This window comes from Bacillus rossius, chromosome 8 (genome assembly GCF_032445375.1).
Source record: "Bacillus rossius redtenbacheri isolate Brsri chromosome 8, Brsri_v3, whole genome shotgun sequence".
In the NCBI taxonomy this organism is placed as follows: domain Eukaryota; kingdom Metazoa; phylum Arthropoda; class Insecta; order Phasmatodea; family Bacillidae; genus Bacillus; species Bacillus rossius.
In genome coordinates, this window is record NC_086336.1 from 41,996,700 (window position 1) to 42,011,757 (window position 15,058).

General features: G+C 37.2%; 1 protein-coding gene across 2 annotated transcripts in view; it reads left to right on the forward strand.

The window, feature by feature from the left end:
- Positions 1-15,058, forward strand: part of LOC134535312 (uncharacterized) — a 30,373-nt gene that overhangs the window by 591 nt on the left and 14,724 nt on the right. Inside the window, exons 2-5 of one of the 2 annotated variants that reach the window (XM_063374380.1) lie at positions 1,950-2,067; positions 9,611-9,743; positions 12,559-12,601; positions 14,163-14,242. In XM_063374380.1, the coding sequence (XP_063230450.1) occupies positions 1,950-2,067; positions 9,611-9,743; positions 12,559-12,601; positions 14,163-14,242 (374 nt within the window). Of the gene's footprint in view, positions 1-1,949; positions 2,068-2,669; positions 2,752-9,610; positions 9,744-12,558; positions 12,602-14,162; positions 14,243-15,058 lie in introns of those variants that run through there. The other variant, XM_063374381.1, reaches the window with a different exon arrangement.

The window sequence follows — 15,058 nt, forward strand, 5'->3', positions numbered from 1 at the left end:
ATTAAGTGTCTGAACGTAAGCGAATTAAATACTAACAAGTTACGACTCTGATACTTAGTGGCAAGAACGCAGGTTTATTATTTACAGATGACTACATAGTAAATTTACAGCCAGTCACAGCTTATAACAGATTTACCTACATTTTGGATCCGGAATAATGCGAAAAATTAAATACTATTACGAGTGGACAAACAGAATCGGAAATGATAGCCTAATGAACTAACCTGAGTTTTATTTATTAACTAATCACACAGTTAATTAAGTTATAGCAATTTTTTGTCTGTCCACTAATTAATCACCCATAAGTCCAAAATTGAGTAAACCCACTGGAGCTCGGATCGATAGTGACTTTGTCTACTGCTCATCGCTTAGTGCGCACCTCTGTCTCAACACACTGCCTCGCACTACTCACTCTTCCACCGCACATACAACACCCGGATGCTTCGGTCCCCGATTCACCAACCCGTCACTCATCCTCTTCACTTCACTTCACTCGCAGGTCACTCCGGGAATCGCCCCCAGACTCTATCACTCTCACACTCCTCACCGCAGGCCGACCTCCGATCACACACCTGCCAAGTCCCGACCTGGAAAGGTTTCGAAACCCTCCGAAATGTCGCGCCATCACAATCCCCGACTTAACACTCGAAGGTCCGAGAACAATGGCGTCCTAGTTATGCCGCTTCATGCAGACGTGGCTCTGGGAACATGCTGAACCTTTGAGTTTCACAGTTAATTTCCGGGCTCAACGGGAAAACGCTGAGGAAGGGGAAGCGGGTATCGAGGCGCCGCTGGTAATCGATTATCGATTATCGCAGGGGGGACGGACGCTATCTGTCCGGGAGGTAGGGCCTCCCCTGAACACCCTGCTTCGCTGGCCAGCGCTTCGGCCTCGCCTCTAGCATCCTCGTAACAATACTTCCAGTAACCGACTATTAGCAGCGTAAAAGTGAGCTACAGATTTGAATACAGATAAGATTGTTTGTGACGCTGTTCCCAGGATTTTTTTTTTCGTAATGTAAGGTTTAATAATCACGTGACTGCAATCATTCTTTTAGGCAGGTCAGGAATCATTGGCGAATTTTCCGGGTAAAAGACAGCTACCTAGTTTTAAGGGTTCCGCTTATAACTGGTCCCATATACGATATGCAATACTTCAGAAAACTGCGTTAGATATCCGAGTGCTGTCTGTTACGAAATGGTTTTAAGAGTACGCTGAGTGTGCATATGAGTAGATCTGGTTCCGAATTTTATTTTTAGAAGATTTAAAATTGCTAAAGCGTGTGTTTTTAGAATTATATTTAGGGACGAAACCTATGGTACTGATTCTTGAAATCTTTCAAGGGACTTGCATTACACCTTTACTTTAATTTCTTCGTCACAATAATGTCGTGGTTACCGCTCTGATATCATATTTTCCCTGTGCACGACGAGAAGACAGCGCGCCAGCTCAGAGGCGACACCGCGCCAGAAGCACCAGCGAGCGTCGCACTTATCATCCCGCATCACCAACACAAATACACCTCTGACTAGGCGGGGCCACCATTTCTCGCATGGACTTCGTGTCGACCTGCACCAGATAGGAAGAAAAACACGCGATTGTTATTAGTAGAGACCGGAAAAATTTGCGGGTTCAATAAACTTCAGGATAGACTCCAATATCCTCTACACACTCGGGCAAATGCCAACTATACATTGGTTCTTGACTTGTGAGTCGTCTCTACTGGGTAACCTGTGATTCGTCACTTCTATGAGTGAGGGTCTCTAATTGGCCCTTAGTCCTCCAGATTAACAGTGAACCAATGGCAGAAGTCACACTAAGGTATAATTATTTGAATTTTAGCATAACACGAAATGAACCCGCGAATTTTTCAGGTCTCTAGTTATTAGCTCTTCAGTCACATTATCATCGAAACATGCAAAACAGTTTTTTTTCCCCTCCCCTGCAGGGCTCATCAAAGCTATCCTAGGACTGTGGTGCGACAGGATTGGCCGGCACGGCCTTGAGTTGCTGCTGCAGTACGTGCATGACGTGTCTCCGGACAGATCCTCCAGGATCTTGTCGAAGTAAGTGTGCATAAACGAACTATGTGCCACGTGAGTCTCTCTTATCGCTGTTAACAACACGAATATGTGATTTAAATATGTTTAGTCATATTAACTGAAAAGTTTTCAAGTCCTCCTCTTGGGCATTGTGATGCAATTGGTTTACCTTTCTAACATTTGGTTAGGTTAGGTACATTAAAACTGCATTAAAATGTGTTAGCTAGGAACTTTAACCTGAACATATGTCCTTACTATTTTATAGTACTTTAGCATAGTTAATCTAACCTAACAAACTATTCAAACTGTTCGTGAGCGGTAAATCGATGTAGAATGAACTGAAAGTCTGTGGTTTGGTCCCACACTCCATACTGATTTATTTCCTTTTTTTAGCATCACTTTTATTTAAGGACTAAGTATTTCTAAAAATTTTAATTCGATACCTACCTTGATATTTTTTTCTCTACTACAAATATGTTCAACAGATATTAAATTAGTGTATATCATAGTTGTAAAAAGTTGCATAAGTATTCGTAATTATCATAACTTTGGTAAACTTTTTTTCACCCATGATATTACACTAATAGAATATATGTTGAAAATCTTTGTAGTATAACAACAACTGCAAGAAAGGTATAGAGATTAATTTTTTTAAATATCCTTTAAATAAAAGTAGTGACGAAAAACGAAAAAATATCAACATGGCATGTAAGTTTAATTCTCTGCTAATTTAGTGGTATATCACTAATTTATCAGTGATTTATAATCACTGCAATTACTTGTAAACATCAGTGGAAGAAATTTTTTAGAATTGAAATCAAATTCACTTACTTGGTGGGGTTTCAAATATTTTAATTTCAGATAGAGGTTTCGTCTAAGGCAACAGTTTGCAGCTTAGAGTAAACACATTATACATAACAATTCGTGTCTTCTTCGAACAAGGCCTTTACAGGCTTACGATTTGCCAACAGAAATGTCAAAATAAGCCATTGTAAACAACGCCATTTGACTTTGTTTACTAACGGCACAACGATATACGCGTGTTTTTGTTGAAATTTTGAAGTGTGAATTGGAAATTTGACACAAAACATATTCAAATAAACTTTTAAGTGAAATTTTAAACATTAAGTGTATTGAAAATCGGACATACAAAAATCACAATATGTCATAACCTCAACGACGCACCAACTTCCGTCCGCCATGTTACATTTTTTTACGACAGTACTACTGGCAAACCAATCGTTTAGTGATGGACTCAAAAAATGTCTACTGCGCACCTTACGCGAGCGGTCTACAACCATATTTAGTCTATTGTTTACAGAGGTTTCCAACTTGTAAGAGCTAGAAGAAAACTTAGGCAATATTCTGGGCTGAACTTCAATAATAGGACAATTTTCATAAAAATTCTGAAAACAAAATTGCAGGTGTACCAGTATGAAATGATTTGCATAGTTTAGTTGAAACAAAGGCTTACCAATTTTAATTGCTTAAAATTGTATTAAAGAGCAAAAAAATATTTATATAATAATGCTATCATAACCAAAACTATTGAATTCTGAAGAGAACCACTCAACATAGTCAGTTATTTTGGGATTGACATTTAACAAAAGGCAAAAAGAAAATTTTAACTTAAGACAATATAAACCTTATAAAAATATATTAAATATTTGTGGTTACTTTTCTTGACATTTTAATGTATTTTTTTAAAAGCTTTCGTGAGCTGCCAATGGGGAATCAACTACTTCTCAGGACCACGTTGGCGATGGGCGATGGGTAAACTTTTAAACTCGTTGTTTGTGAGGAAACGACGTGCTTAATTTCAACACAATATATATTGAGAAAAATCGTTAAGTCTGAAAATACTGTTTCCTGGCAAGGAGATGAACCTCAGACTTAAAAAAAAAAAAAAACAACTCACCTCTGTTCACTCGGTGTGCTGAGTAGTAATTCGACATCGCACCAATCGCTTTCAGTCCACTTTTAACAAGATAATACGCAAAAACGTGGGTAGCTACCTGTACTGAATCATTCCCTTTACTTTTTGAAGTGTAACATCTAACACCAGTAGTTTGACATATCTATAGATGTAATGAAGTTTCAATTAGGATAATCCTGTTAATTTGGAATCATCCTGATAAACTTTAGAGATGCTTTTATTTTTACAATCGGAACCAATTATAAAAGTCGTGTTCCAAAGAAAAAAGTCTGAAGTAAGTGGATGCTTAATGTTAAAACTTAAGGAATACTTACTGCAGTTATTTAGACGGAAGGTTAATTAGAACGTAAAGTAAGAGATACTCGTAATAGATTTCTGACAATCAGATGTTCGAAAGTTCCCAGAATTAACATATGCATATTAAAATTATGTTTGTATTTTAAAGTCTTGAGGAGTATGAAACTGTCCTGGACCCATTTTAAATTTCTTTTTGAATAGGGGCATGTATTTTTCGGAAAAAAAATTATGATATATCTAGACGGAAGTAAAGCATGCCTGCGCTAGCGATTGTTCCCTTGTAATTTGCGACCGTCTGCAAGAAAAAACCATCGCCCTTTTTGGCCGGGCCATTCAGGAAGCGTTTGCACCCGCACTGGATGGCTGTGATTGGTGTGGAGACGGCAGACACGTGCCTGAAACAAACCAGCCAACCACATAACACAGAAAATGATACAAAGTTTAAACGCACAGCTAGTATGGAAATCATTTTGCGAAAAAGAGCATCATGGCCCTAGATGTGGGAGTTATTTTTTTGTCCAAGAAGGGGTTAATAAATGAAACTACTTATCCTTACACTTTGCCCTGCGTGGATGTTCGATCACCCGAGATGGGTGTGGTCTCCAAATAAACTTGAGCGAATCGGCGTCTGTAAGTATGCCTGTCTCTAGTTACGTTGTCGAACAATACAGCTCGCACCGTTGATTGGATCTTCATAAAATTTGGTAGGTAGGCATGTAGGGCCGACATAATTTTCAAGGTCGTATATGAGCTAAATCGGTCAAGGGGTTGTAGATATTTTTTTTGGGGTCGAAAAGGGGAGAGGGGTAAATTTCAAAGTGAGTTTATCAGGTCAAGTGAGGTATCCCATGAAAGATCTTTGTACTTTCAAAACTACTTTTTTTACTGTATGCTTATGTTTATAGTCATAATAATTCAAAATATAGTCCAAATTCAATTTAATAACCTGCATTCAACGCAATATGTGGTTCAAATAAAAATCAGGTTATAAAGTATCATTAAAAAAGAGATTTTCGCACCACTAAACCATTTTTACACGCTTTATATTAGCTTCACCTGTATGTTTGTTTGTATGTTTGTTTGTATGTATGTTTGTAACCGACTTTTTTGGGTGTGATTTTGACCCACTTTAAAGGGCCAGATTTCATTGAAACTTTGTAGATTTATCGAGGCCCGATGACAATACACTAATTCGATAAGATTATTCCATTAATCAATTTGCAAAATAAGATTTCTGTCAATTTATATAATTGGTAAAATGAAACAGACATATATGTACAGAAAACCATTTCGCTCATGTGCGAACTCTTTTCTTTCAGTTTTTCTTTGGCGCGATATAAACAAAGCCTACTAAATATTGTGACATTTAATTAAATAAAAATTGAGAGTGGGTTATGATTATTGTGAACAATATACTTTCTTGAAGAGAATATTATCTATATTTGTAAAAATATGAAGAAAAAAACTGAAATAAGGGCTTTAAATGTTGTTTCTTTCGATAGAGAAACACAATTACGTCTTTGTTTCATTTTTACCAATTAACCAAGAGTGAAACATTATTATAAAACAACATTTTATGCAAATATTTCACGAAATATGGAAAAATTGAGGTTTGATTTTGCTGTGAAACCAACAGCAGATGGGAAATCAAACACCATATGCATAACCTCAATAGCTACACCTGATGGGCAGATTTTTGAAATTCCACTCGAACACCAACATGCAAATCTACACCAAGCAGTTAAAAATACTCCAAACTATGCCGAGGTCAGTAAATCATTAAATAAAAGACATCAAACACGGAAAATATGGATAAGTTTGACAGATGATATATCAAAAAACATATTTGGATAGAGAGCAAAACTTACAGTTTAAGGATTTTTACCTGAAAGAAATTGAGGGGAAAAAAACAATTTTATAAATAAACCAAACTAAAAAGTAGAAAATAAATAATAGTTTCAAAAACTATAAACACTCTTTATATAGAAAACATAACTAAAAAATAGAAAATAAATTTTAATAAATTTTAATTAAGAATAGTGTAAAAATTTTTTATAAATATAAATTAATAATAGTGTAAATAAGAAAATAATTTATTTTATTTAAGAAAAAGCGTGGGGTGCTTTTTAAGATATTATCGAAATGATAAACCTTCTACTCATATCTGTCAATAAAATATTTATAACTATTGACACCATGCACCCCACGCTTTTTTTTAAATAAAATAAATTATTTTCTTATTTAAACTATTATTAATTTATCTTTATAAAAAATTTTACACTATTCTTAATTCAAAATCATTAAAATTTATTTTCTATTTTTTAGTTTGGTTTTCTATATAAAGAGTGTTTTTAGTTTTTGAAACTATTATTTATTATTTACCTTAAAAACTACTTATGAAAATAAGGCTCGTTGTTGTCCAAAATTCACAACTAAACATTGCTAGAAAAATGTGCCTAAGGCTGAATCGTGCTTAATAAAACGAACGAAGAACTTGCGTGAACTTAGAAAAATTTTGCGCAATTATCTACGTATCGTATTAGTTGGTCAGTAGATTATCGATAGCATTGTAAATTTAATTTATTAATTTGGTATTAGGTTTTTGAAACTGTTCCATTGGATTGTTTATTGGTTTCTTTTTATCTATATGTGAAAGTGTAAGGACAAATAGCAAATTACTACATTTATAAGTTTCTCTATCTTGTTTCCTGATTTAAATAGTTAGTATGTTGGTAATATTTTACTTCAAACTGTTTACGTGGTTTGGTCAGTACGTACCTACCTACGATAAGACCGACTTGCATAGTCGTGATTTGAGGTAAAGTAAAGTATTTCTCCATTTGATTAACCTGCAAGGGTGTTTCTTACATTTTACTTGCCTGAATCTGCAAGTGACCCTAATACTGGGTTCATAAACCACGCAATAAACGCAACGACATAACAGCACAACACTCAACCAACGAATGAAAGTTACAGTCGTTTATAAAGCACGCATGTCACAAGACGTCTCTTACTCTACAACTTAAAAAATATATATACAAAAAATTGTAAGACATATTTTACCCCTAGATTCTTTTAATAATTCATACTTATCACGAAAACGATATTAATTTAAAAAATTGATTTAAAACGTTATTTTCTATCACTGTATGAAAGTTTAAAAAGTGTGAACGTAAATAAAATTATATGAAAAAAAAACATCGTGGGTTTCCATGCACATAACGTCTGCATCTCAAAAGTTTTGGAATACTTTTCTTAAGAAATAGCCGTATTAGGCCAAACGCAAGTCGAAACGCAAGAAAGTTGGAAGTTGAACAAAACTTGCATTGCGCTACTCCACCTTGCGTAGTTTGTAAACCGGTACTCTAAAATGTAATTGTTGAACATTTAGTAAACCGGTACTCTAAAATGTGATTATGGAACATTTAGCGTTTTGCGTTTCTTGCTGAGTTAATAAACCCGGGCCTGGAAACGGAAAAAAGCGAGGTCTAATATCCGTTAAGTGGTAGAAGGAAAGCCGTAAACCGACTTTTAATTGTTTCTGACGAACTGCAAAGTGCCGCATACGCGCCAATCACCTGCACGGTAACATTTTTTTCTTTGTAAACGAAACAGAAACATTCATGTAAAATTACAGACATTGGCGAAAGCAACTGTATCGGTACAAAATAGTGTTCCACCAAGTAATACTTTGTTGTCGCAGTATCTCGAGCAGTTAAAAGTTATTTTTTTAAACCGTTCCCTTGATAAATTTCCAGTATCAACTGCGCACACATTAATAAGGATAATAAAACAAAATTAAGTCAAATTGTTGAATTATCGATCATATTTTCCATGGTTAAAAAAATATACAGGATGTCCACAAAAAACCTTCACAACTTCAAAACTAAATAAAAAAAATAATGTGATAAGGTATCTGAATGGAGTTTGTGGCATTGTGATCAGAATCTCTCCAAGTTTTTATGTGAATTTAATCTAGTTGTCCAGTCAATAAATCTCAATATGCGCGCCATTAGTTGCGCGCAGCACATCAAGCCTATACTCGATTTCCTTCCACGTTCGCTCAAGAAGTCCTGCATCAATTGAGGCTACAGCTTGCACGATCCACCGCTTCAGCTCATCGATGTTGGGAACATTTGTATGGTACACTCGATCCTTAACATAACCCCAAAGAAAGAAATCAAGAGGGGTTATGTCAGGCGAACGAGGTGGCCACGGTATCGGACCATCTCTTCCGATCCACCTGTCAGGAAATTGTTCATTGAGATAGGCACGAACTGCCATTCCCCAGTGAGGTGGTGCCACATCCTGCTGAACGATGACATGATTTTGAATTCCATCCAACTGTGGGACAGCAAATTCAGTAAGCATATCGAGATAGACATTGGATGTGATTGTTTTTTTTTTCGGTGAAGAAGAATGACCCAATTATTCGGGTGCTCATTAGCCCACACCACACGTTAATTTTTGGGCTATCGCGCACAAGTGCTCTGGAGGCATGTGGGTTCTCAGATCCCCATATCCTCACATTGTGCCTGTTTAGTAGACCTGACACATGAAACGTTGCCTCGTCAGTGAACAGAATGCGTTCAAGAAAATCTTCCTCCACGTACATTCGAGCCAGCATATCTGTAGCGAAAATCTTGCGGCGTGGTCCATCCGATGGCTGAAGAGCTTGTAACAACTACACTTTGTAAGCGTACAGTCTCAGGTTTTTGTGCAGAACTTTGTGAACAGTCGAACGAGGTAACTCCAATTGTCTCGCGGCGGTACGAATCGACTTACCGGGGATCCGGACAAAGGCCTCACGAACACGTTCAATGTCTCCCGCACTTGTGCTTGGCCGACCACTGCCTTTTTGCTGCAGAACACTCCCATGTCTCCATAAATTTTTTGTGCCACTCACGAATTGTGGGTCGTGAAGGTGGTTCTCTCGCATATTTGGTCCTAAAGTTCCGTTGCACCTGTGTATCTGATTTTGTTTCGATGAACCAGGATACACATTGCGCTTTCTTTTGGGGTGTAGCCATCTTCTGTGATGTTTGGATGTCAGTTACCATTCACAACTGCAACAAACAGAAACAAATTCACATAAAAACTTTGAGCACAGTGCCACAAACCCCATCCATATACCTTGTCACATTATTTTTTTATTTAGGTTTGAAGTTGTAAAGGTCTTTTGTGGACACCCTGTATATCCTTGAATGAAACATGGATTAAAATACAAAATTAGGTTTTTTTTTTTTTTGTGTTTTCATATACTGTACAAAGTTGCAATATCTACCTTGTGGTATCACAGAGTGGTTAAGTGTGTGGTTGTCGCTCGGCCTGCAGGCTGCTGCTGTTCGCGCTCAACTGCACCATGTTCTGCCTGTGGCCCGCCTGGGCACTGCTGCTGTGCTGCGTGCTGCTGGGGCGGTGCTCCGCGCGCGCCGGGGACTGCGCCCCGTCCCCCGCCGGCGTGACGGTGAGCCCCTAGCTCCAGGGACCCCGCCCGGGGTGGATCTGTGCCGGAGCTTCCAGCGGCCTCGCCTCCGGGCTGGCGCGCAGGGCTCCAGTGCAGTGCGATGCAAGTCCCTCGAGTGCGCTCAAAAAACCTGCACCGGCTGTTTTATCACGCCTGAAATTTTACTCTTCTAATAATACTGTTCTCGGCACTAAGCGAATTCATTAAAACATTTCGAAAATAGAAAGAAAGAAAAAACGCCCTTAGGATAGTTTTCCCCTGAAGCTCTACGCACCTAATGTGTGCCCGGGTAGGTGGGTCCCTCAAGGGCCCCTTTCAAACGAGACGATTTGGTTGATCCAGCTCAGTTGCCTGGTTGACTCTCGACTAGTTGACTGCCGTGTGAAGACTCTCTTTGGGCTGGGTTCCGCACCAGGCAACTCGTGGAATCAACTTCTCTCCCCAACGGGAGGTCGGTGCGGTGTCAGAACCAGAGAAAACAGGAGCACTTCTTGTGCTTGCTCTCCTGCAAGAAGAGAAGCAAGATAGAAGGATTGCCATAGCATTTTCGTGCCACTTCCCTGCATGCTTCACTCCTGGTTTTATCGCTGTACTCCTCACATATCCCATATCGCAGGACTGCTATAAACTGCTCCACATTGAGACCGACCGGTGGAAGGCCCTCCATCACGACTGCTGTGATGGACGAATGCCGAGTGGTGTCTTGTGCTGAGTCTACTGGTGAGCGGCACAGGCGCCTATTGGCCGCCCGCCAGAGCGGACTAGTTGACTGCGTGTGAAGGGGCTCCGGTTCCCAGTCATCTGCTTCATCGCGGATGAGTGGTTGCTTTTCCGTATTTCGCTCGTAAAGAGTTAAAATGGCTGGAAAATCGATTTTCAGAATATCTTTCAGGCATGAAATTCCCGGTAGAGATTATTGAAAACGCTCCAAGGACTTGCATTTCACCTTAATCTTTATTTCTCTGCCATATAATGCTATGGTTACCGCTCTAATCTCATAGTTGTCCTGTGCACGACGAGAAGACAGCGCGCTAGAAGCACCCATCGCTCACAAAGATAGGCCTACACGTCTGACCAGACGGAAATCTTAAGGTTAACTTTATTTAATTTTAAGATAACCACCAAATTAATTCAAGCCTAATTTGCAAAACAGTGATGACGTTATCTCATGGTTACAAATTTAACTCGAGTTATTCACTGGTTTTAGTTATGTTCGATCCTTAATTTTATCGTCATTGCCATTTTGTAGGGTTTCAACCTTTCAACTCCACACGGATAGGTCTCTTGCGTTTTATGTTTTGTCGAATTTTTTTTTTTTTTTCACAATGTCGAAACACAAACTTGAAGAGAGTTATCGAGATGAATGTACAGGATTAGTCATCAAAACCAAAGTAATTTCATAAAAAGGAAAATAACGAACATACCGTGAGAAAACATTTTCGCCTCAGCATTACCCATCATTTTGGTTTTATTATTGAAATATACAGATTTTAACGAAGGAACATATGAAAAAATATAACTATAGTAGTTACGCCTATACATTACCCAGCAAAATAAAAAAGAACAGAACTAAGTTTATAATTAGTTAAACAAAAAATTTAAAAAAATACATTTTTGCAAATAATATGTCAAGTATATATGAAACATAAATTATATATTCTCAATATAACGTAATATGCGATGGCTGCAATGTGAAAAATCTTTATGATTTTGTCAACCAAATACTAATTACCATAAAAGCGAGAGTGACATATGAGATCGGGCTTTGGAACCAAATTTAGCTCGTATTTTTGTGAGCGCTCGGCTTGCACGTAAAAATAACAATTTCGAAGGTGGGCCCTAATGTCGTGTATCCAATGCGCGCATCGGGCTGGGACGTACGTGAGCTGGGATAAGGCCCAACGATTTCTGCGAGGGGAAGGGGGGGAGGGGATATCACCGAGGAGTCCTCCTCCGTCCCTCTTCCCGCCCGCGGTTATTCGGGAATCGAACCCGGATCGCCTTGGCAGTGAGATCTGTCTGGCCGCTGAAACACAGCGCAACTCTGGGAAGCACATATCCGAAGCAGGGTGCATGCCAATTCCTGCATGGCAAACAGTGTCGTAAGTAACGACGGAAGAAAAAAATAATTACGATCATACATTTATATCCCACACACAGAACTAAATATTCTGTAATTTAAAAAAAATATTCCTTTGGAAAACTGTTGCCAAATAAAAAGTAAAATTACAAGAACGATATTGTAACTTTCTACAACGCATGTCTATGATTATTTCTGCATATATGATATAAGTTCTCGAGATAATACTGGGGATTTTTTTTTTACGAAAATTGCCGTATGATTTTATATTTTAATTAATGTTGCAGTCAAGCATTATATTTTTAAACCATGGGAAAAAATAATATACTATTCACCAATTTGACTTTTTTTCGTTGGATCATGCTTATTATGTGCGCAGTTAAGACTTGAAAGCTATTAAGGGAACGGTTTACAAATAACTTTGACTATTGGAGGTACTGGTACAACACAAAGCATAAATGCCCGGGTAAGAATCTGAACCCAGTATTAACGCGAACAATATTTTGAAGTGATAACAGTTGTGTTCATGTAAATGTACAAATTTTCAAATTTCTGTAATTTTACTTTAATATTTCTGTTCCATTTACTATATGTGTACACACAGTTTAATATATATATATATATATATATATATATATATATATAAAAGAAAATAGCCATTCATTGTTTACGAAGTAGCAGAAAAAAATATATTATTCTTGCAAAAGAAAATGATCGTTTTGTTTGTTTTTGCAGGTTACCAGCTGTGAACCCGACAGACATCATACCAAAATCGAAGGTGAGGTTTAATAATGTACCAATAATAAAACTTTTATGCACATAATTAATTTCTACGTTATGATAAAAAAGAAAACTGTCTGTTTTAAAACCAAACCAGACTAAAAATATGTATTTATTTTGGTGAAAGAGTGTAAATCAGAGCATGTTACATGTAAGTACACAAATGCAGTTCACATATGTGTGCGTGTGTTATCATGTTGATGATAAAATTTCGTGTCAAGATAGGGCTGGAAGACTGCGCTGCATCTCGGGTTAAGTCAAGCAAAATAAAAAATATGGCAGTAACAATTTTTTTTTAAGTCAATTATCTTTCGAACAGGGACCATTAATTAAATGATGCTGGCGTTAGAAGTATTATGTATGTAGTGAAACTCCAGATTACGGATGTGAATGTTTCCAGCAAAGATAGGGTTCCCTTATAGTTTAAAGAAATGCCTCGTCACTAAAATTTAACAAAAAAAAAATCCTATTACACACAATAAGACCATGTTTCACAATGTTTTGAATCCCACACCCAGGACAAAACTTAAGCGTACAATGAAAAGTCAAGAAATTGGGTTCAGATAATCAAGGACCCATGATCTGTATTTTTGACTTGTGAAATCTCTTGTTTGGGACGTTCATGAGACAGATATCTACTTTAATGTTTTTTATTTATAATATAAATTTTTTGAAGTTATACTTTAGGCGCGTTATGAAAAAAATAACGACAGTGAATTTTTACAATTTGCGTGCACCATTCAACGGTATTTTCATAGGATAAAAAAAAGGTGCATACAAAATAAAAGCTGCACACAAAGAAAAATTATAATTGTGCTTTTAATTATTATACTTTAGTGATTGATATTGCATACTGGTCCATATCACTAAAATCATTTATTTATTGTTAATATAAGTGATATAAATTGTATTTGTAAACTTTTTCAAATGCAATTTCAAGTGTATTTGTATACCTGAGGTCATGTTTCCGTATGCACGATTTAATTGCATTATAAATATTGCATCATTTCTTTAGGTATCATTAAAATCATTAATTAGCGTAAACATTCAGCAATTTTTTTTTGATTTTCATAATAAATAATGAAAATTTTATCTTTATTATTTTACTCAATTAAATAATTTATTTTATACTTGTGTTCATATTGATATTGAATACTTAGTATTAATTCAAAATTTTAAATTTGTTTGAATTTATACTTTACCAAACCGTATTTATAATATCACTCCAGTCCTTTTATTATTTTATTTCTATTAATTATCTGCATGCAAAATTTAAAGGTAGTTTTTAATCATGGCGAGTAAGTATAACTTATAACGAGCGTACATAAGTACACGCATCTAATGTTTTATGCACAATGTAATGCTAATTCGGAAATCCATTTTAAAAAAAGGTGTTTCCACGCTACTACATTTATTTATTTATTTCAGAGCTTTGACTGAAACTCCATTTATGTTGTTACACGCACGTGATAGAGAACAGTTAACTGCTGACGTGTAGTAGTGTAGAGGCCTACTGACCTGGGGCAGAAGGGTTGATGATTCTTCGTGTCTGACTGCAGACACTGACGACCCGGAAGTGACAGGATATGTTACTATGCTGCCAGACAAGGATCCACGGTCGCACCACCCGTGTGTTGGGGTGAGTACTCTACGGATGTACACACGGAAATTTTCCCCCCGAGTATTTTTTTTTGTCGCGAGGTGGACAGCGAAACGTGTTTAACTTAAGCGTTCATTTGGCTGATCGGTTCGCGGTTATTTCGCCACTACCCTCTCCTCGACTGCGGGGAATCCAACCCCCAGCTAGCAGTCGTGAGACTGGATCACGTTTACAGACTTAAAGGAAGGTTGGTATGCATTAAGAAAGCAACCAGTAGGAAATAATATGAGTGGGGAATTGTAAACATGACCATGAATTTCAGCCTGACGCCAAATGAACCTGTGAAATTTCCGGGTCTCTGTTTATGAACCTCTTGTAATCTTGTGATGAAAGAGAAAAAATTAAATTTCAATGAAAATCCAGACGGTAAGCTGCCCTCGACTGAGAAATCCGATCGCACAAAAAAAAAATTCCATGCGAGAGGAATTTAATGTAAATAGGTAAACCACAATTAAATTTTTAAAAATACGTAAATACGCTTAGAACACCTTTTCATTGGCTGCCAACTGCCAACTTGTTGGTTGTCTCAACTTGTGATTCGATACCTACTTCTTTGTTTTGGGAGGGGGGACGAGGTTGTCTCTTATTGGCCCACATTCCTCCAGATTAACAGTGAACCAATAGCAGAAGCCGCATAAATGTATAATTATTTGAATTTTAGCATATCACGGAAATGAATCAGCGGATTTTTCCGGTATCTACAAGAACTATGTCGCAAGAATACACTATTAATAAATATATGTGTCTGGCCCTTGGATTAGTTTAATTAATTGATAAGTGGCCCACGAAAACGGT